This window comes from Martes martes (genome assembly GCF_963455335.1).
Source record: "Martes martes genome assembly, chromosome: 4".
Lineage (NCBI taxonomy): Eukaryota > Metazoa > Chordata > Mammalia > Carnivora > Mustelidae > Martes > Martes martes.
The window spans coordinates 155,823,291-155,845,666 of NC_137891.1; the positions used below are offsets into that span (position 1 = coordinate 155,823,291).

At 39.1% G+C, this 22,376-nt stretch overlaps 1 protein-coding gene across 4 annotated transcripts in view; it reads right to left on the bottom strand.

Annotated features, from left to right (window-relative positions):
- MAST2 (microtubule associated serine/threonine kinase 2) overlaps positions 1-22,376 on the bottom strand; it is a 213,617-nt gene that overhangs the window by 180,778 nt on the left and 10,463 nt on the right. For all 4 annotated transcript variants that reach the window (XM_080801978.1, XM_080801977.1, XM_080801976.1 and 1 more), the window contains exon 2: positions 4,290-4,437. In XM_080801978.1, the coding sequence (XP_080658104.1) occupies positions 4,290-4,437 (148 nt within the window). The remainder of the gene's footprint in view (positions 1-4,289; positions 4,438-22,376) is intronic.

The window sequence follows — 22,376 nt, forward strand, 5'->3', positions numbered from 1 at the left end:
TGGGCTAAATGCCCCAATCAAAAGACACAGGGTATCAGAATGGATAAAAAAACAAAACCCATCAATATGTTGCCTACAAGAAACTCATTTTAGACCTGAAGACACCTCCAGATTTAAAGTGAGGGGATGGAAAACAATTTACCATGCTAATGGACAACAGAAGTAAGCTGGGGTGGCAATCCTTATATCAGATCAATTAGATTTTAAGCTAAAGACTATAATAAGAGATGAGGAAGGACACTATATCATACTCAAAGGGCCTGTCCAACAAGAAGACCTAACAATCTTAAATATCTATGCCCCTAACGTGGGAACAGCCAACTATATAAACCAATTAATAACAAAACCAAAGAAACACATCAACAATAATACAATAATAGTAGGGGACTTTAACACTCCCCTCACTGAGATGGACAGATCATCTAAGCAAAAGATCAACAAGGAAATAAAGGCCCTAAATGACACACTGGACCAGATGGACATCACAGATATATTCAGAACATTTCAACCCAAAACAACAGAATACACATTCTTCTCTAGTGCACATGGAACATTCTCCAGAATAGATCACATCCTGGGTCATAAATCAGGTCTCAACCAGTATCAAAAGACCGGGATTATTCCCTGCATATTTTCAGACCACAATGCTCTGAAGCTAGAACTCAATCACAAGAGGAAATTTGGAAAGAACGCAAATACATGGAGACTAAACAGCATCCTTCTAAAGAATGAATGGGTCAACCAGGAAATTAAAGAAGAATTGAAAAAATTCATGGAAACAAATGATAATGAAAACAGAACAGTTCAAAACCTGTGGGACACAGCAAAGGCAGTCCTGAGAGGAAAATATATAGCGGTACAAGCCTTTCTCAAGAAACAAGAAAGGTCTCAAATACACAACCTAACCCTACACCTAAAGGAGCTGGAGAAAGAACAAGAAAGAAAGCCTAAACCCAGCAGGAGAAGAAAACTAATAAAGATCAGAGCAGAAATCAATGAAATAGAAACCAAAAACAATAGAACAAATCAACGAAACTAGGAGCTGGTTCTTTAAAGAATTAATAAGATTGATAAACCCCTGGCCAGACTTATCAAAAAGAAAAGAGAAAGGACCCAAATAAATAAAATCATGAATGAAAGAGGAGAGATCACAACACCAAAGAAATACAATTATAAGAACATACTAAACATACTATGAGCAACTCTACATCAACAAATTTGACAATCTGGAAGAAATGGATGCACTCCTAGAGACATATAAACTACCACAACTGAACCAGGAAGAAATAGAAAACCTGAACAGACCCATGACCAGTAAGGAGATTGAAACAGTCATCAAAAATCTCCAAACAAAAGCCCAGGGCCAAACGGCTTCCCAGAGGAATTCTACCAAACATTTATTTTTTTTTTTTTAAGATTTTATTTAATTTGACAGACAGAGATCACAGGTAGGCAGAGAGGCAGGCAGAGAGAGAGGAAGGGAAGCAGGCTCGCTGCTGAGCAGAGAGCCCGATGTGGGACTCGATCCCAGGACCCTGGGATCATGACCTGAGCTGAAGGCAGAGGTTTTAACCCACTGAGCCACCCAGGCGCCCCTCTACCAAACATTTAAAGAAGAACTAATTCCTATTCTCCTGAAACTGTTCCAAAAAATAGAAATGGAAGGAAAACTTCCAAACTCATTTTATGAGGCCAGCATCACCTTGATCCCAAAACCAGACAAGGATCCCATCAAAAAAGAGAATTACAGACCAATATCCTTAATGAATACAGATGCGAAAATTCTCACCAAAATACTAGCCAATAGGATTCAACAGTACAATAAAAGGATTATTCACCACAACCAAGTGGGATTTATTCCAGGGCTGCAAGGTTGGTTCATCATCCGCAAATCCATCAATGTGATACAACACATTAATAAAAGAAAGAACAAGAACCATATGATACTCTCAATAGATGCTAAAAAAGCATTTGACAAAGTACAGCATCCCTTCCTGATCAAAACTCTTCAAAGTGTAGGGATAGAGGGCACATACCTCAATATTATCAAAGCCATCTATGAAAAACCCACAGTGAATATCATTCTCAATGGAGAAAAACTGAAAGCTTTTCCGCTAAGGTCAAGAACACGGCAGGGATGTCCATTATCACCACTGCTATTCAACATAGTACTAGAAGTCCTAGCCTCAGCAATCAGACAACAAAAAGAAATTAAAGGCATCCAAATCGGCAAAGAAGAAGTCAAACTACCACTCTTCGCAGATGATATGATACTGTATGTGGAAAACCCAAAAGACTCCACTCCAAAACTGCTAGAACTTGTACAGGAATTTAGTAAAGTGTCAGGATATAAAATCAATGCACAGAAATAAGTTGCATTTCTCTACACCAACAACAAGACAGAAGAAAGAGAAATTAAGGAGTCAATCCCATTTACAATCGCACCCAAAACTATAAGATACCTAGGAACAAACCGAACCAAAGAGGCTAAGAATCTATACGCAGAAAACTATAAAGTACCCCTGAAAGAAATGGAGGAAGACACAAAGAAATGGAAAAATGTTCCATGCTCCTGCATTGGAAAAACAAATATTGTGAAAATGTCTATCTACACATTTAATGCAATCCCTATCAAAATCCCACCCATTTTTTTCAAAGAAATGGAACAAATAATCCTAAAATTTATATGGAACCAGAAAAGACCTCGAATAGCCAAAGGAATATTGAAAAAGAAAGCCAAAGCTGGTGGCATCACAATTCCGCACTTCAAGCTCTATTGCAAAGCTGTCATCATCAAGACAGCATGGTACTGGCACAAAAACAGACACATAGATCAATGGAACAGAATAGAGAGCCCAGAAATAGACCCTCAACTCTATGGTCAACTAATCTTCGACAAACAGGAAAGAATGTCCAATGGAAAAAAGACAGCCTCTTCAATAAATGGTGTTGGGAAAATTGGAAGGCCACATGCAGAAAAATGAAATTGGACTACTTCCTTACACCACACACAAAAATAGACTCAATATGGATGAAGGACCTCAATGTGAGACAGGAATCCATCAAAATCCTTGAGGAGAACACAGGCAGCAACCTCTTCGACCTCAGCCGCAGCAACGTCTTCCTAGGAACATCACCAAAGGCAAGGGAAGCAAGGGCAAAAATGACCTATTGGGATTTCATCAAGATCAAAATCTTTTGCACAGCAAAGGAAACAGTTAACAAAACCAAAAGACAACTGACAGAATGGGAGAAGATATTTGCAAACGACATATCAGATAAAGGGCTAGTGTCCAAAATCTATAAAGAGCTTAGCAAATTCAACACCCAAAGAACAAATAATCCAATCAAGAAATGGGCAGAAGACATGAACAGACATTTCTGCAAAGAAGACATCCAGATGGCCAACAGACACATGAAAAAGTGCTCCACATCACTCGGCATCAGGGAAATACAAATCAAAACCACAATAAGATACCACCTCACACCAGTCAGAATGGCTAAAATTAAAAAGTCAGGAAATGACAGATGCTGGCGAGGATGTGGAGAAAAGGGAACTCTCCTACACTGTTGGTGGGGATGCAAGCTGGTGCAACCACTCTGGAAAACAGCATGGAGGTTCCTCAAAAAGTTGAAAATAGAACTACCCTATGACCCAGCAATTGCACTACTGGGTATTTACCCTAAAGATACAAACGTAGTGATCCGAAGGGGCACATGCACCCAAATGTTTATAGCAGCAATGTCTACAATAGCCAAACTATGGAAAGAACCTAGATGTCCATCAACAGATGAATGGATAAAGAAGATGTGGTATATATATACAATGGAATACTATGCAGCCATCAAGAGAAATGAAATCTTGCCATTTGCGACGATGTGGATGGAACTAGAGGGTATCATGCTTAGTGAAATAAGTCAATCGGAGAAAGACAACTATCATATGATCTCCCTGATATGAGGACGTGGAGATGCAACATGGGGGGTTAGGGGGGTAGGAGAAGAATAAATGAAACAAGATGGGATCGGGAGGGAGACAAACCATAAGTGACTCTTAATCTCACAAAACAAACTGAGGGTTGCTGGGGGGAGGGGGGTCAGGATAGTGGGGTGGGGTTAAGACATTGGGGAGGGTATGTGCTATGGTGATTGCTGTGAAGTGTGTAAACCTGGTGATTCACAGACCTGTACCCTTGGGGATAAAAATACATTATATGTTTATTAAAAAATAATAATAATAAATAAATAAATATATTAAAAAACAAAACAAAACAAAATTAGATACTCACCTGACAGCGAACTGGCCAGACTTCCTCTCCGCAACTTACAGTCATCCTGACTAAGTTGTCGTTGGAGTTTAGCTTTTCCGGTTGATGAAAATATGTCAGGATTACTGAGCTTCCTAAAAAGCAGGGGACTAAGTCCAGCTATCACATCCTTTAAAGAAAAAAAAAGGTAAAATATAAGTCTGTAATGTCTTTTCTAAAAATGTAAGGACTTTATATCAAACATCTCTACAACATTCATTGCAGTTAAAAAGTGCCAGCATTTTATACTTTCTGCTCAACAGCTAAAACCAGAAACATACTTCTTAGTAAAAGCTGTTTGGATATGCTATGAAGGCTGTGGGACATTGATTATAAAATGCCAAAGGGGCACCTTTGGTTGAACATCCAAATCTTAGTTTCTTTTTCTTTTCTTTTTTTTTTTTTTAGATTTTATTTATTTATTGGACAGACAGAGATCACAAGTAGGCAGAGAGGCAGGCAGAGAGAGAGGAAGGGAAGCAGACTCCTGCTGAGCAGAGAGCCCCATTCGGGGCTGGATCCCAGGACCCTGGGATAATGACCTGAGCCGAAGGCAGAGGCTTTAACCCACTGAGCCACCCAGGCACCCCCAACTCTAAGTTTTGACTCAGGTCTTGATCTCAGAGTCATGGGATCAAGCCCCAAGTCAGGCTCCGCACTCAGCAGAGAATCTGAGATTCTCTCTCCCTTTCCCTCTGCCCCTCCCCCTCCCTCTCCCTCTCTTACCCCCTCAAAAAAAAAAAAAAAAGAAGTAAAAAGTAAGTCTTTTTCCATAAAGAGTACATGTCTAGTTATGTTTATTTATTTACTTTTCTCCTTCTGTTCACTCTTCCTATATCTGGTTAAAAAAAGCATATTTTCATTTTTAAAAAATCATAAATGGTAGAACTTCCTTTACCTCTTATACAAAGTTAGAAAGGCCTCTATCATTCAATTACTGCTAAAATAAAATGTAGAGCTTTCTTTATAGGTCTATAATAAGAGCTAAATACATTTCAATGAAAAAGCACGAAGTACTCTGGAGAAAATGCAGACAATATGAAACATAGAAAGGGTCTTCCTTTTGCCTTTATTTTAATCCAGTTCATCCCAATCCATCTCAATGCCTGCTCCTCTTCACTCTAAGCAATGTTCAACATATCATCAAGATTCAGACATTTTGGGGGCACCTGGATGGCTCAAGTCGCATCATGATCATGATCATGGTCATGATCCCAGGGTCCTGGGATAGAGCCTCACATCAGGGAGCCTGCTTCTCTCTCTCCTCCCAGCTTGTGCTCTCTCTTGCTATCTCTGTCACTATCTGTCTCTTTCTCTCTCAAATAAATAAAATCTTAAAAAAAATTCATACATTTTGAAGCAAACGCTCACCTAATTGGTGACTAAACTATTTTGAAAAAAATAAGGCAAATGAGACTTTTTTTTAATATTTCAATGAAGGAAGCCATAACAAACACAGACAAGTTGCACATCAAAGTGATATGGACAGTACAAAGACAAAAATGAGAAACATAAAAAGAAATAACTAAAATCTATGTTTCCTGCCGTGTGAAGAACAAGACTCGGGTAACTAGTAAAAGCCACAGAGGGGGAAAAAATGGGAAAATGCCAGCCTCCTTAAGATTTAAGGAAAAAACAAAAACAAAAAAACCCTCTAAGATCATACGATGTGACTGATGGGTTCAAGAACATGGGAAAGTGCCAATATTGGTTGGGTGGTGGCTATCCAGAATATAATTTATATATGCCCAAGGGGGAAAAAAAAAAAGTAAAGTTAAAGAAAAATAACAGAAGAAACAAGGAAACAGTATTTTTTAAATTGGTAGTAAATGAGGGCACCTGGGTGGCTCAGTGGGTTAGCTCAGTGGGCTGAGCTAAATAAAGTGCCTTTAGCTCAGGTCATGATCTCAGGGTCCAGGGATCAAGCCCCACATCAGGCTCTCTGCTCAGCAGAGAGCCTGCTTCCCCTTCTCTCTCTGCCTGCCTCTCTGCCTACTTGTGATCTCTCTGTCAAATAAATAAATAAAACCTTTTAAAATAAATAAATAAATAGATTGGTAGTAGATGGATAAAATGAAAAGGAGGCATATTTAGGCACTGAATCATTAAAGCAAATGATATGTCAAGATAGCTGTAACAGAGTGAGCAGGGAGGTAGAATTGGAAGGCATAGCTAATACAGAAAGAAGGCAGTAAGAGAGCAGTCTACATTCCCACCATTTGGTGTGTCAAGAATGAAATTGTACCTATGAATCAAGGACAAATCATGGAAGAAAGCCAGGTTTGGGCACTAATGCTGATAACCCACCAAAAAGGGCTGGCCATTCACACAGGCAACACCCTCAGCAACCAGCTTTCGGTGGAATAAAATAAGAAAGCCCTGAAAGATATCAAGCATTGAAATAATATCTCAGATGAAGACAATATGGAGAAGGAAAGATCTCATCCTCAAAATAAATTACAAATGAGCTACATCAGAGAGCCGGCACTGGAGTGCCTGCTACAGTGTATGGATGAGCAATTAGTCTTAGCCAGAAAAGGAGCAACCACCAATATAGGACTAGATCACTATCAATTAAGAGAAAGCCCTATCCTTTTCAATCATCCTATTTCCTATAACATACCAAAAGAAAAAAAGCTAGAAAACAGAAAAGTAAAAGTAAATCATGCTCCTTCTTATTCTAAGTCTCACCTGTCAAAACCTTGCAAAGGGAAGAAAATAGTAGTTAAATTGGATATGAAATTTAACTTTTAAACTAGTATTTTTAAAAGATTTTATTTATTTCTTTGAGAGAGAAAGAATTCTGGCTTTTTTTTTCTTTGTTATGTTATGATAGGGAATAGGATGATTGAAAAGGATAAGACTTTCTCTTAATTGGTAGAGATCTAGTCCTGTGTTGGTGGTGGTGGTTGTTCCTTTTGTGACTAAGACTAATTGCTCATCCATACACTCTGTAGCTTACTGCTTTCTCTTTTAATTCAGAGTACTGAGTTGTGGCTTTTTTGCCTATTGCCCTGGGAGTCCTCACAAAGATTCACTCTCTATCTTGGCTCAGAACCATCTCCCTCCTCCACAATACCAAAGCGAATCTCGTTAACTTTACCCAGAAAGCTAGTGTTGTGCTTACACTGTACCTGTGCTATTAAGGATAGGATTCAAAGTAAAGGATTCACAGCTGAAACCTGGAGTCTACACTCAAAGACTAAAAACTTGGATTAACTCTCATTAGAAGCTGCCTTACCTACCTTCACCTACCAAAGACTGGTAGGTGAAAAGAATTCTGTATCTTGCGGCAGATTCTTCCTGATCTACCCTACCAAGAGTCAAACCCAGGTGCCACACTAATCAAAGTCCATCCTCTTAATCCATATCAAAAAACCTTTGCTTGGGGCGCCTGGGTGGCTCAGTGGGTTAAAGCCTCTGCTTTCGGCTCAGGTCATGATCCCAGGGTCCTGGGATCAGCCCCGCATCGGGCTCTCTGCTCAGCAGGGAGCCTGCTTCCTCCTCTCTCTCTGCCTGCCTCTCTGCCTACTTGTGATCTCTGTCTGTCAAATAAATAAATAAAATTTAAAAAAAAAAAACTTTGCTTATCTATATGTATGTGTGTATATATACACATATATAAACATGAACTTTGACCCATACCTCAAGCATATCAAGAACAGACAAAAATTAAATGGATCATGAATCAAACTATAAAATCTAAAAGTACAAAACTTCAGAAGAAAATACAACAGTAAATTTTTGTTACTTTGAGAGTTCTTAGATAAGATACAAAACATAAGTTTAAAAAGAACAAATTAATAAATTAGACTTTATCAAATTTAAAAACTACTACTCTTGGGGCGCCTGGGTGGCTCAGAGGGTTAAAGCCTCTGCTTGCGGCTCAGGTCGTGATCCCAGAGTCCTGGGATCGAGCCCCGCATCAGGCTCTCTGCTCAGCAGGGAGCCTGCTTCCTCCTCTCTCTCTACCTGCCTCTCTGCCTACTTGTGATCTCTCTCTGTCAAACAAATAAATAAAAATCTTAAAAAAAAAAAAAAAAAACTACTACTCTTAAAAAGATACTGTTAAAAAAACGAAAACAAATCACACACAAGGAAAAAATACTTGCAAAACACACGTGAGAAAGGACTAGCATTCAGTATATAGAGAGATCTTTCAAAATTCAATAAGAAAACACATAAGCCAATAAAAAACATGAGCAAAAGACTGAATAGACACTTAAACAAGAGGCAACTATGGCAAATGAACACACAAAACCATCCTCAACATCATTTATCATTAGGGAAACAAAAATTAAAATCAAATGAGAGGTAAAAAAAAAAAAAAAATCAAATGAGAGGCAAAAACAAAAACAAAACCCCACAGCTGCAAGCTAACATCCCCCCACAGAAACAAATGAAAAATCACGCAGAAAATGTCAGAACCACCTTTGTCAGAATTCTGGGAAATAGTCAAAGGTTTACAGCCAAGAAAATGCTGAACCAAGAAGTCAACTTGAAAATAGTAGGAAAGCGGGGCACCTGATTGGCTCCACTGGTTGGGTGTTGGGACTCTGGGTTTAGGCTCAGGTCATGATCTCAAGGTTGAGGGATCCAGTCCCACTTTGGGCTCTGCACTCACCAGGGAGCCTGCTATAGATTCTCTCTCCCTTTCTGTCTCCCTCTACCCCTCTACCCCTCTACCCCGCTCATGCACACACATGCGCTCACTCTCTCTCTAAAATAAATCAATAAATCTTTTTAAACAAATAATAGTAGGAGGGCTTTGTGGCATTTTCACTTGCCCTTGCCCACCCACTCCTAGATATGGTCTGCAGATGTCAACCGGTATTTCCAGTGCAGGACCCTGACCCCTGGTTCCAAAAGGAACACAACAGACCTTTTTTGCAAATTATTGTTTATATCTATTCCAACTTGTCTGGGGCTACCTGAAGGACTGACACAAGGCATACCTCCCTTTCACCTAACTCTGAATCTGTTCATGATAGAAAAGCAGAAGGTATTGCTCAAAAACACTGTGAAAAGATCCAACCACCCACAGCAACCTGGGCCAAAAGATTATAAATGAGACATAAAAGAAACTGCCTAAAATCTGGGAGGAAAAGAGAAGAATTTCTTTGGGAAATTAGGGCAATTAAAAATACCTGTGTCTATAGGATAATTCAGAAAACCCAAGGCAGGGACACCTGGCTGGCTCAGCAGTAAGAGCATGGGCTTTTGAGCTCAGGATCCTGAGTTTGAGCCCCATGTTAGGTGTAGAGATTAAATAAATAAAGTTGGGGGTGGGGGGGGTGGGTAGAAAGCAAGCTCTGGGCAAAATGAATGCTCAGGGAAGACCTGAAAAGATTTTAAGCTTTCATCTCAGCCTGATCTCTAGTCTGGCTAAGCACAGAGCCCATCTGCAAAAACCCTGGAGGAGGTATGTTTGTTTAGCTCCTGGTGATCAAGAAGTCTCCATCAAAACACAAGCTAAGAACAGAGACTTCAGCACCACACAGAGCAAGGAATTCAATTTCTGGGGGGGAAAAAAAGTTGGGAAAACTCACTAGATAAATGGACAACTACAGCCTTCAACAATCAAAAGCGACAAACTTAGAGAAAGGCGAGAAGGTGATTTCCAGAGTTACCAACATTCCCGATGTCCATTTTCAGCAACAACAACAAAAGCACAAGACATACAAAGAAAAGAACAAGTATGGCCCATTCAAACAATCAAAATAAATTAACAGAAACCATGCCTGAAGAAGCCCAGCATTAGACCTAATTGTAAACTTTAAATGCCTGTCTTAAATATGCTCAAATTGTACAAATGAAAATCCAAAAAACAGTGCATGAAAGAAAAACAAGATTGCATTTATAAGACACTCAAGGAAGGACAATGTGAGCCAAGGATTTTATATCCAGGATAACTAAACCTTCAACGTAAAAGGCACAGGCAAACTGTTATCAATATAAAATAACTCTGAATATTCTTCCAATAAGCCCTTCCTAAGGAATCTACTAGAGAAGAAGATTCATACAATCAAAATAACTAAAGTGATATTACTATGATGATTAGCATTAAATATAGTCATTTGTAGAATAAATAAATGTACATTAAAAGGGAGAGTACAGTACATAATGACTATATAATTTGAAAGGGTAGATATAGGTCAACCACAAAATGGAAAGGGGAAGGTAGAGACAGCTTATTCAAAATAACTTAAAAGAGTTCTCATTAATCATCATTGGTGATAGTATATTAGTAATGCCGTTAGAAACATATATTTAACATATGACAAAGTAAATGAATAATTCCTGGATATTCTAATTGCTGGTTCAAAACCCTCTCAGGAGCTTCTCAGGTATAATCTGAAACTGACCCCTGTACTCAGAGGGTAGGGAGAGGCAGAAGAAAGAGACAGAGAACTCCAAGTTGGTAGGTGGCAGCGTTACCAAACTAAGCAAAGGGAACTTACATACAAGGCTTGTCTTGGGAGCAACAAGAAAAATGGATACGGACACCCGCCCGCCAGATCTTGGTTTATAGAGGCTTTAACTAGATGCGGTCATGTGTACCATGCAGGTGTTTTCAACACTACATCACTATCTCAAGGCTATGTCCTTGGAGCTGCCTGTGGGACCAGGAAAGGCAAGTGGAACCCATATCCTAAGGACAGAAGGTTGGGGGTAAGGAACCTCCCAGAACCCAGGTCCAGCTCACAGGTCAACCAGTCACATCTTTTTGATGACATTCCCCAATGCTCAATTCTTTCACCCCCTGAATCTTTGGAAATTTGATTCTTGGTACAGAGGAGAAGAAATACTAATGTAATATACAGGAGATTAAGTTTAAAAAAAAGAAATCTCTGTAGTTCTTTGCAAATATACTGTTAACTGACAACGTAGTTATGTATTTCTTAACTGCACTCACTGAAAATTTGTAGAAACAATGACCAACATAATAGCAGGGTCCTGAGATGGAGACTTGCCCTGTGTCTGGCCTCGCACTCAAGAGGGTATTCTGGGGGCACCTGGGTGGCTCAGTGGGTTAAAGCCTCTGCCTTCGGCTCAGGTCACGATCCCGGGGTCCTGGGATGGAGCCCCGCATCGGGCTCTCTGCTCCGTGGAGAGCCTGCTTCCTCCTCTCTCTCTGCCTGCCTCTCTGCCTACTTGTGATCTCTGTCTGTCAAATAAATAAATAAAATCTTTAAAAAAAAAAAAAAAGAGGGTATTCTGCTTTTAACCCTCTCCCTCTGCCCCTTCCCCTCAAATAAATATGCAAGTCCTTAAAAAAAAAAAAAAAAGCCATCAGGATCAGGTCCAAAAGCCTAAGGAATGAACAATGCTCTTTTCTAGACAACAAGACAATCTGAGCTTCAATTAGTATAAGAACACTTTATATATGGGTTGAAACACAAATGTATTTAAGTGTATAACCACACTGATAATAAGGAACTAATTAACTGGTCACCTTCTGAAGATGACAGGGAACACAAATATATTTAAGTGTATAACCACACTGATAATAAGGAACTAATTAACTGGTCACCTTCTGAAGATGACAGGGAACCAATTTGTTATCTTAAAAACAGGTAATTTTAAAAGAAAGAATCAAGTCTTTCTTAGATGTACTATACCACTGAGAACTAAATAATACACGAAGGGAAGAATCTCCTTAAAATGTTATTCCATATAGTGATTGAAAACAAAATGATAGAATTGCATCACCATTTTGCAACTCCCAACTACTGATACTGGCAATGAGCATCAACAACTGCTAAAATCAAAGAGCAAACAGCAGATATTATTATATGCCTCCTGTTGAAAGACCACAAAAGCATCCATAATCTTGCCAAAGGAATTGAACCTAAGGCCGATGAAGACTGTATCCAGCTGCAAACTGCAAGAAATACAAAGGACAAAGAAACATTCTAAAATACATCTAAGTATGCAAAGCTACACTGTGGGAAACTCTGTATGTCGAACACCTCGGGGGTTTTCAACATATAAATTTTAAGGAAAAGGAAGAGATGGAAGGGAAACCAATGATTAAAAAAGATTTTACCATATCTAGATTTTTTAAATGGGCAAAACTAAATTGTAATGTTTTAGATGCAAACTTACAAGGAAATTACTACTTTTTAAGTCAGGACGGTGATTACTTTTGGAGGTAAGGTGGGGCTGTGATTGAGGTGGGACACAGGGAGAGGAATTTCTAGAATGGCTGGCAAAATCATTTTTCTTTTTTTTTTTTTAAAGATTTTATTTTTTTATTTGACAGAGACACAGCGAGAGAGGGAACACAAGCAGGGGCAGTGGGAGAGGGAGAAGGAGGCTTCCCACTAAGCAGGGGCTCGAACCCAAGATCCTGGGATCATGAACTGAGCTAAAGGCAGACACTTGATGACTGAGCCACCCAGGCGTCCCCAAAATCATTTTTCTTAACTTGGGTAGTGGAGTGGTTGTAAGGGTGCTCATTTCATAATAATTCATTAAGCTATACATTTGTTTTGGATGCTTTTCTGTACTTGTTATATTTTACAATAAAAAGGCTAAAAAGAAAAAAGGAAAGAAGAAAAATAATCACAAAACAAGTAGCCTGCTACAAAAGTAAGGGTATATTCTGCTACACATGAAGTTAGAGCAGTGACAAAAAACAAGCACTATAAAAAACACAGAAACATTTAGTGAGATCCAATACAAACGAGAAATTCTAAATCTTGATTTAACAATGAAAACAACACTACCCAATAGACACTCTTATCCTTATTTCATATTCAAACTTACTAAACTACTGGGAGAATTCAAACTTAGTCCAAAGCATGCTTTTTCTCCCTGTTATATTTAAATGACACTAATAAAGAATTCATAACAATCAATAAGAAAAATAAAAAGAAACAGTCTATAGAAAAACAAGAAAGTACGTGGATAAGGAAGTCACAAGACAAAAAAATCCAAATAATAGATACAAGGGAAAAATCTAAATAACATATATAATTCACTAGCAATTAGGGAAATATATTTAAAACACTGACATGCCAAATAAACCTAAGAAATTACAAAAAAATGTAATAACCTGATAACACCAAGAGTTGGCAAAGACATAGAGAAACATCAGTGGCCAAAGTGCAAATTGGTACAATCACTGTAGAAAGTAATTTGGCAAAAATATCCAGTATGAAAAACTCCTACATATATGCACAAGCAAATAAGCACAAGGATATTTACTGCAGCACTGTAATAGGGAAAATGAAAATGACCTAAGGGTCCATTATTATAAGAATGAATAAACTCATTTATTCATTAAAAATTAATGAAATTGGGCGCCTGAGTGGCTCAGTGGGTTAAAGCCTCTGCCTTCAGCTCAGGTCATGATCTCAGGGTCCTGGGATCGAGCCCCACATCGGGCTCTCTGCTCTGCAGGGAGCCTGCTTCCTCCTCTCTCTGCCTGCTTCTCTGCCTACTTGGGATCTTTGTCTGTCAAATAAATAAATAAAATCTTAAAAAAAAAAATTAATGAAACTGGGGGCATCTGGGTGGCTTAGTCGTTAAGCATCTGCCTTCAGCTCAGGTCATGATCCCAGGGTCCTAGGATCGAGCCCCCACATCAGGCTGCCTGCTCGGTGGGAAGCTTGCTTCTCTCTCTCTTACTCCCCCTGCTTGAGTTCCCTCTCTCGCTGTGTCTCTGTCAAATAAATAAATAAAATCTTTTTTAAAAAAATTGATGAAACGGATTTAAATATATTAACATAGATCAACGTTAGCAAACTTCAGCTGCAAGGCCAAATCCTAACCATAGCCTATTTATGTCCAGCCAAGAAGTTAAAAGTAGGGGCGGCCTGGGTGGCTCAGTGGGTTAAGCCTCTGCCTTGGGCTCAGGTCATGATCTCGGGGTCCTGGGATCAAGCCCCACATTGGGCTCTCTACTCAAGAGGGAGCCTGCTTCCCCCTCTCTCTCTGCCTGCCTCTGCCTACTTGTGACCTCTCTCTCTGTCAAATAAATAAATAAAATCTTTAAAAAACAAAAAGAAGTTAAAAGTAGTTTTTACATTTGTAAATGGTTGGAAAACAAATCAAAGAACAATATTTCATTAAATATTTTCAATATGAAGAATATGAAAGTAAATAAAATTCTAATTTCAATATCTATATTATAGGAACATAGTGCAGTTACCTATTTACCTATTATCATATATTTACCTATTATCATATAGATGCTGTCATGCTACAAAAGAAATGAGTAGTTAAGAAAGAGACAGTATAACAAAGGCTAAAATATTTATTATCTGGCCCTATAGGGAAAAAGTTTGTTGATCCACGATATACATAATTTTCAAAAACAATGATGAGTGGAAAAAAAAGTAAGAGTGAAAGGATAGATACAGTAACACATAATTTATATAAAATTTAAAAACAAATACTGCTACATCTTACTTATAAATATCTTTCGTAATGGATTTTTCCCCCACTTGTGCAGCATCAAATACACACCACTTTCAGGATAGTGGTTTCCTCCTAGAGGAGGGAAGGGATGCTAATAGTAACTGTATTTACTTCTTTAAAATCTGAAACAGGGGCACCTGGCTGGCTCTGTCAGTGGAGAATGCAACTCTTGATCTCAGGGTTGTCTGAGATCCACATTGAGTGGAAAGAAGACTTAAAAGTAAAATTAAAAATAAATAAAATAAAAGAGGTTCCTCGCTAGCTCAGTCGGTTAAGTGTCTGCCTTTACTTTGGGTTGTGATTCTGGGGGGTCCTGGGATTGGGCCCCATGTTGGGTACCCTGCTCAGCAGGGAGTCTGCTTCTCCCTCTCCTTCTGCCCTTCCACCCACACTCGTCCACATGCTCTCGCTCTCTTGCTTTCTCTCAAATAAATGAAACCTTTTAAAAAAAGTGAAAAACAGTCTGCCAAAGGGGAGAAAATACCTTCAAATCATATATCTGATAAGAGTCTAGTATCCAGGGGCGCCTGGGTGGCTCAGTGGGTTAGGGCCTCTGCCTTCGGCTCGGGTCTTGATCCCAGGGTCCTGGGATCGAGCCCCGCGTCGGGCTCTCTGCTCGGCGGGGAGCCTGCTTCCTCCCCTCTCTCTCTCTGCCTGCCTCTCTGCCTGCTTGTGATCTATGTCTGTCAAATAAAGAAATAAAATCTTTAAAAAAAAAAAAAAAAGAGTCTAGTATCCAGAATAAATATAGAACTCTCAACATCTCAACAAACAACCGAATTTAAAAATGGGCAAATAAATAAATAAATAAAATAAAAATGGGCAAAGAACTGAGTAAACATTTCTATAACAAAGATTAAGCATATAAAAAGATGTTCAACATCATTGACCCATAGGGAGATGCAAATCAAAAAGCACAATGAGGGACGCCTGGCTGGCTCAGTCAGAAGAGCATGAGATTCTTGATCTCGGAGTCATGAGTTCGAGCCCCACATTGGGTATAGAAATTACATACATACATACATACATACATAAGCAAGCACAATGAGGGCACCTGGCTGGCTTGGTAGGTGGAACATGAGGTTCTTGATCTCAGAGTTGTAAATTTAAGCCTATGCTGGGTATAGAGATCACTTAACATAAAATCTTTAAAAAAATTTTTAAGAAATTTAATTTAAACATTTTTTAAAAGCACAATGAGATATCACTTACATCCACAAGGATGGCTAAAAATTTTATTAGAATGTGAAAATAACAAGTGTTAGAAAGGTCATGGCCAAACTGGAACCCTTGTACATCACTGGTGGCAACGTTAAAATGGTACAGCCACCATGAAAAACAGTTTGGTAATTTCTCATAAACTTAAACATAAAACTACCATATGCTCCAACCATTCCACTCCTGTCCATATCACAAAAAAACTGGAAAAACAGGTATTCAAACAAAAACTTATACACAAACGTTCATAGTAGTTTCCTAGTAGTTCATCTCAATCACCAAAAGGTAGAAACAACCCAAATGTCCACCAGTTGATGACAAACAAAATGTGGCACATCCATACAATGAAATATACTCAGCCATAAATAGAAATGAGGTACTGATCCATGCTACTGTATGGCTAAATCTCAAAAACATTATGCTGAGTGAAAGAAGCGAGACATAAAGAGGCACATATTGTATGATTCCATTTATATGAAATGTCCAGAGTCCACAGTAACAGAAAATGGATTAGTGGTTGCCAAAGACTGGGGGGAGGAAGAAACAGGGAGTAACAAACTTAATAGATAGATTTCCTTCTGGGGTTATGAAAATGTGCTGGAATTAGGGGCACCTAGTGGTTCAATCAGTTAAGCTTCTGCCTTCGCCTCGTCCCAGGACTGAGCCAGTGTTGGGCTCCCTGCTCAGCAGGGAGTCTGTCTATCACTCTCCCTCTGCCCCCTGCTAATGCTCTCTCTCAAATAAATAAATAAAATCTTTTTTAAAAAAATGTTTTGGAGTTAGACAGTGATAATGGTTCCACAACATTTTAATGTAGTAAATGTCACTAATTTTATGTTAAGCGTATGTTACTGTAACTTAAAAAGTCAAAGAACATGTAGAGGTGGGCTGTCTAGGACTATGCTTCCTTCCAGGAGCCTATCATAGTGAGAACAGCTGAAACCCAGTCACTTTTTTCTCTCTGGCATCTCTTTGGCTTCTTCTGGCTTTTCCCCCCTCTTCCCCATGGCCCACCGACAAAGTGAGAAATGCCTGAGGACAGCCTTCTCTAGCCACAAAGACTGAAGGAGGACAGAGGTTGGCAGTGACTAGTCCTGCCAGAGGCTGAGGAAAACAAGCTTTTCCAGATCTCCTAGATGTTCTTAGAAAAAGGCCTTTACTTGCATTCAAAACGGTTATTACCCAAAACTCTGTGGACCTACAAGAAATGAAAGGAGACTATAGTCCTAGGCTGTCTATACCCAAAATAAGAGGATTTCTATATAGCTCTAGGTGAGGACTATATTGTGGTTTGAAGCCTGGAGCAGGGACTAGCTACTTGTTGACCAAATATGATCCACCTTCCTCTTGGGCACAACTAGATTATTTCCCAACCCTTTAGCAGTTAGGCACAGCCCTGTGATTGAATTCTGGCAATGCAAGATGGGTGGAAGTAATTAATCATTTCCAGACCAGGCCCATCAAAGCCTCCCACGAGATTCCCCTACCTGCTCCAGATGACCTTGGAAGTGATGTGCAGAAAATGGTAGAGTTTAGATTCTTTTGAGTGTATCTGTTATAGCAACTAGTGTTCTTTAACATAAAAGACTACTAACATGAGAGCTACTAATAAAATGTCCCCTTCTCTTATTGGTCAAAGGCGGGACTCAGATGTTCCTGGGTCACCTGAACAAAACCATCTTGAAACCATCTTGAACAAAACACGTTTGAAAAAGCAGGGGTGCCTGGGTGGCTCAGTGGGTTAAAGCCTCTGCCTTCGGCTCAGGTCATGATCTCAGGGTCCTGGGATCGAGCCCCGCATCGGGCTCTCTGCTCAGCGGGGAGCCTGCTTCCCCCCACTCTCTCTGCCTGCCTCTCTGCCTACTTGTGATCTCTCTCTGTCAAATAAATAAATAAAATAAAATAAAATAAAAACACACGTTTGAAATAGCTTACAGACTTTTTAAAAATTAATACCAACTATTTCTATTCTCTGCTTTTTAAAGCATTCCTGAAAGCCTCAAAGAGTTCTGCAAATTAGAAGGCCTGACAAGTCTATATAACCTCTGCTTTACTGAAATATACGCAGAGAAACTATGTGACTTGTTAATCTCCAACATATTAAGAGTTAAAAAATTTGTGCATCTACTACTCAGGATCACCCTTAGGAAGTACTGCTACATTAAAGTTAGCACACCTAAATGGTATCACAGAATTTTTAAATGTGGTTACATTGGCCTGAATTTGTTCTTAATTACATTCCAAAACCTAGGGAGATTACACTATCTCCTTAAGCCAGTTACTTAATAAAAAATTCATAAAAGGTTCCCTAAAGGGAAAAACGCACAAATTAAAGCCTCCTTTTCAAGCTGAACAAAGTGAAAGAATAGTTCAATAAAACCAACAAATCAAAGGTCAAGACACATCTTTTTCTATTATATTTCTTTCTAAAACCAGATGAGAACACTAAAAAAATATGAATTCTATATTCACACATTCTGTGTGTGAACCTTAATATGATGATAGTGGGGCGCCTGGGTGGCTCAGTGGGTTAAGCCTCTGCCTTCAGCTCAGTCATGACCTCAGGGTCCTGGAATCGAGCCCTACATCGGGCTCTCTGCTCAGCAGGGAGCCTGCTTCCCCCTCTCTTTGTGCCTGCCTCTCTGCCTACTTGTGATCTCTCTCTCTCTGTCAAATAAATAAATAAAACCTTAAAATATATATATATATATGTATATATATATGTGTGTGTGTGTGTATATATATATATATATGATGATAGTTTCTTGGTATCAGGCTTTTAATAAGTGTTTTATGTGGATTAATTTATTAAATCCTCACAATAACACTATGAAATAGATAATAAAATCATCTGCTATATATACGGGATAATTAAAGCTTGAAGAACTTAAGTAACTTATCTCAGGTCACAGAGCTGGGATTTGAAGTCAGAAAATGACTCAATCATTACAAATTCATTCAGAAATATTTATTGAGTATCTTCTACATACAATTCTAGAAGCTAGAGATACAGCAGTGTAGTAGATACAGTGTAGTAGATACAAATTCCTGCCCTCAGGAACCATATATTCTAATGTGGAAGAATGATAATAAACAACAAGTATCTGACAATACCAGGTAAATAAAAGATATGAAAAAAAAGAGGTAAAGGGAATGACTAAGTGTTACTTTAAAAAGACTAGTCAAGAAAGGGCTCTTTGAGGAGATGATATGTGAACAGAAACCTGGATGAACTATAGCCAATAGACAGATACATCTGGAAAAAGAACATCTCAGGTAAAGAAAACTATCAAGTGTAGAATTCTTCAAATAATAATTTTTAAAACATCCTCAGGCAGGAGCATGCTTAATATATTCAGAGACCTTCAAAGCAGCCAGTATGACTACCTCTTGAACAAGAGGAAGAGTGGAAGTAAATTAGTGAAGGCCAAGAGGCAGATCATGTAGAATCTTATAGGACAAAGCAAGCTTTCCATTGTAATGGAAAGCCACCACAGGGTTTTGAATTAGGGGGTGACAAACTCTGATTTAAGCTTTAACAGGACAATACTGTTCTTTCTGTATACAAAATATCACTGGGTGGGGAGAAGTAGGAACATAATCAGACCAGTGAGGAGACTTTTACAGTAATCCAAATGAATGATAATAGAGGCTAAGATTAGGGTAGCAGCAAAGCTAGTGGGGAAAAGTCTCATGCAATTTTAAGGTAGCACCAACCAGACCTGATGGACTGAATGTGGAATATGAAGTTAAGAAAAGAATCAAAGACAACTTCCAAGTTCTGATCTGAGTAAATGAGAGAATGGTAGTGCCATTTATTGATATGGGAAAGACTGGAAAGAAGCAGAATGATAGTAAAAAAATCAAGAATTCAGTTTTATACACATTAAGTTTGAGATCTATTGACTATCCAAATGAAAACAGACATAGGCACAGACAACTGAAATTAAGAGTCTAGAGCTCAAAAGAAAGGTCATAGGGCACCTGGGTGGCTCAGTGGTTTAAAGCCTCTGCCTTTGGCCCAGGTCATGGTCTCAGGGTCCTGGGATCGAGCCCCACATCAGGCTCTGTGCTCAGCAGGGAGCCTTCTTCCCGCCTCTCTCTGCCTGCCTCTCTGCCTACTTGTGATCTCTCTCTCTCTGTCAAATAAGTAAATAAAATCTTTAAAAAAAAAAAAAAAGTGGGGGTACCTGAGTGGCTCAGTGGGTTAAAGCCTCTGCCTTCGGCTCAGGTCATGATCTCAGGGTCCTGGGATCGAGCCCCGCATCAGGCTCTCTGCTCAGCGGGGAGCCTGCTTCCCCCTCTCTCTATGCCTGCCTCTCTACCTACTTGTGATCTCCGTCTGTCAAATAAATAAAATCCTAAAAAAAAAAAAAAAAGAAAGGTCATGATTAAATAAATAAATGTGGGAATCATCAGCACACAGATGGAATTTTAAGCAGTACAATCTGATGAGATCATATCAGAAGGGAGAACAGACTGTAAAAGCAGACTGAATCTTCTGAAGCACCACTGAGACAGGAAGAAAACCAAGAGAGCAAGGTCCCAGAAGCCAAATGATAGAGTGATCAACAGTGTCAAATACAAACAGGTTGAGTGAGATGAAGACTGCAAATTGGCCACTGGGTTTAGCTACGATGACCTTGACATAAGTATTTCAGTGGAATAATGGAGACAAAAGTCTGACTGGAGTCCGTTCAATAAAGAATGAGGAGAGAGGGGCGCCTGGGTGGCTCAGTCATTGAGCATCTGCCTCAGGTCATGATCCCAGGGTCCTGGGATCGAGCCACGCATCGCATCAGGCTCTCTGCTCAGCAGGAAGCCTGCTTCTCCCTCTCCCACTCCCTCTGCTTGTGTTCTCTCTCTCGCTGTGTCTCTCTCTGCCAAAAAAATAAATAAATTCTTAAAAAAAAAAAAAGAATGAGGAGAAAGGAAATGAAAGCAAAGATACAGACAACTCTTCGAGTAGTTATAAGGAGGAGCACTCTCCTACTTGTGGTCAATTATTTCATATCACTTGCTCTTTTGCCTGAATTACTGCAAAAGCCTCCTAACTGGTCTTTGTTTCCACATACCCATTCAGTTCCAGTACTGTAGCCAAATAGACTGGATTAAAATTAATGTTAGTTCACATGATTCCTCTACTCAAAACTTTCCAATGGCTTCCTATCTCATTGAATGTAAAAGCTGAAATCCTTGCAACTGCCTTCACAAACTACAAACTCTCCACTATCCAGCACTTCTCTCCACCTTTCCCCTCTGAGCTCATCTACTCCTCACTCCACTCCAGCCACACTGGCCTCCTCCTGCTCCTCAAATACAAATTTTATTTTTTTTAAAGATTTTATTTATTTATTTGACAGACAGAGATCACAAGTAGGCAGAGAGGCAGGCAGAGGGAGAGAGAGAAGGAAGCAGGCCCCCGCTGAGCAGAGAGCCCAATACGGGGCTCGATCCCAGGACTCTGGGATCATGACCTGAGCCGAAGGCAGAGGCTTTAACCCACTGAGCCACCCAGGCGCCCCTCAAATACAAATTTTAAAAGTGGAGCCATGCTTCTGGCCGAGGGTACTTGCTATTCTCTCTACCAAGTATGCCTTTCCTCAGATTATCTAAATGCCTCTGTCTCTTACAACCTTCAGGTCTTTACTCAAATATCCCATTCCAACGGGATGCCTTTCCTGATGCTATTTAAAACCATAACCCCTCAACAAAATGAATGTAGAGGGAACATACCTTAACATAATAAAGCCCATTTATGAAAAACCAGTAGTGAACATCATACTCAATGGTAAAAAACTGAAAGCATTTCCTTTAAGATCAGGAACAAGATAAACATGACCACCCTCACCACTTTTATTTAACATACTACTGGAAGTCCTACCTGCAGCAATCAGACAACAAAAAGAAATAAAAGGCATCCAAACAGTAAGAAGGAAGTAAAACTGTTACTATTTGCAAATGACATGATATTATAGATAGAAAACTCTAAAGATTCCACCAAAAAAACTATTAGAACTAATAAATGAATGCAGTAAAGTTAAAGATACAAAATTCATATACAGAAACCTGTTATTTTTTATACACTAATAACAAAGTAGCAGAAAGAGAAACTAAGAAAATAATCCCATTTATAATTGTTCTGAAAAGAATAAAATACCTAGAAATATATTTAACCAAGGAAGTGAAAGATCTATACTGTGAAAACTATAAGACTCTGATGAAAGAAACTGAAGACAACACAAACAAATGGAAAGATACACTACACCCATGGATTGGAAGAATTTATATTGTTAGAATACCCATGGAATCCCTATCAAAATACCAACAGCATTTTTCATGGAACTAAAACAAATAATCCTAAAATTCGTATAGAATCACAAAAGACCCCAAATAACCAAAATAGTCTTAAGAAAGAAGAAC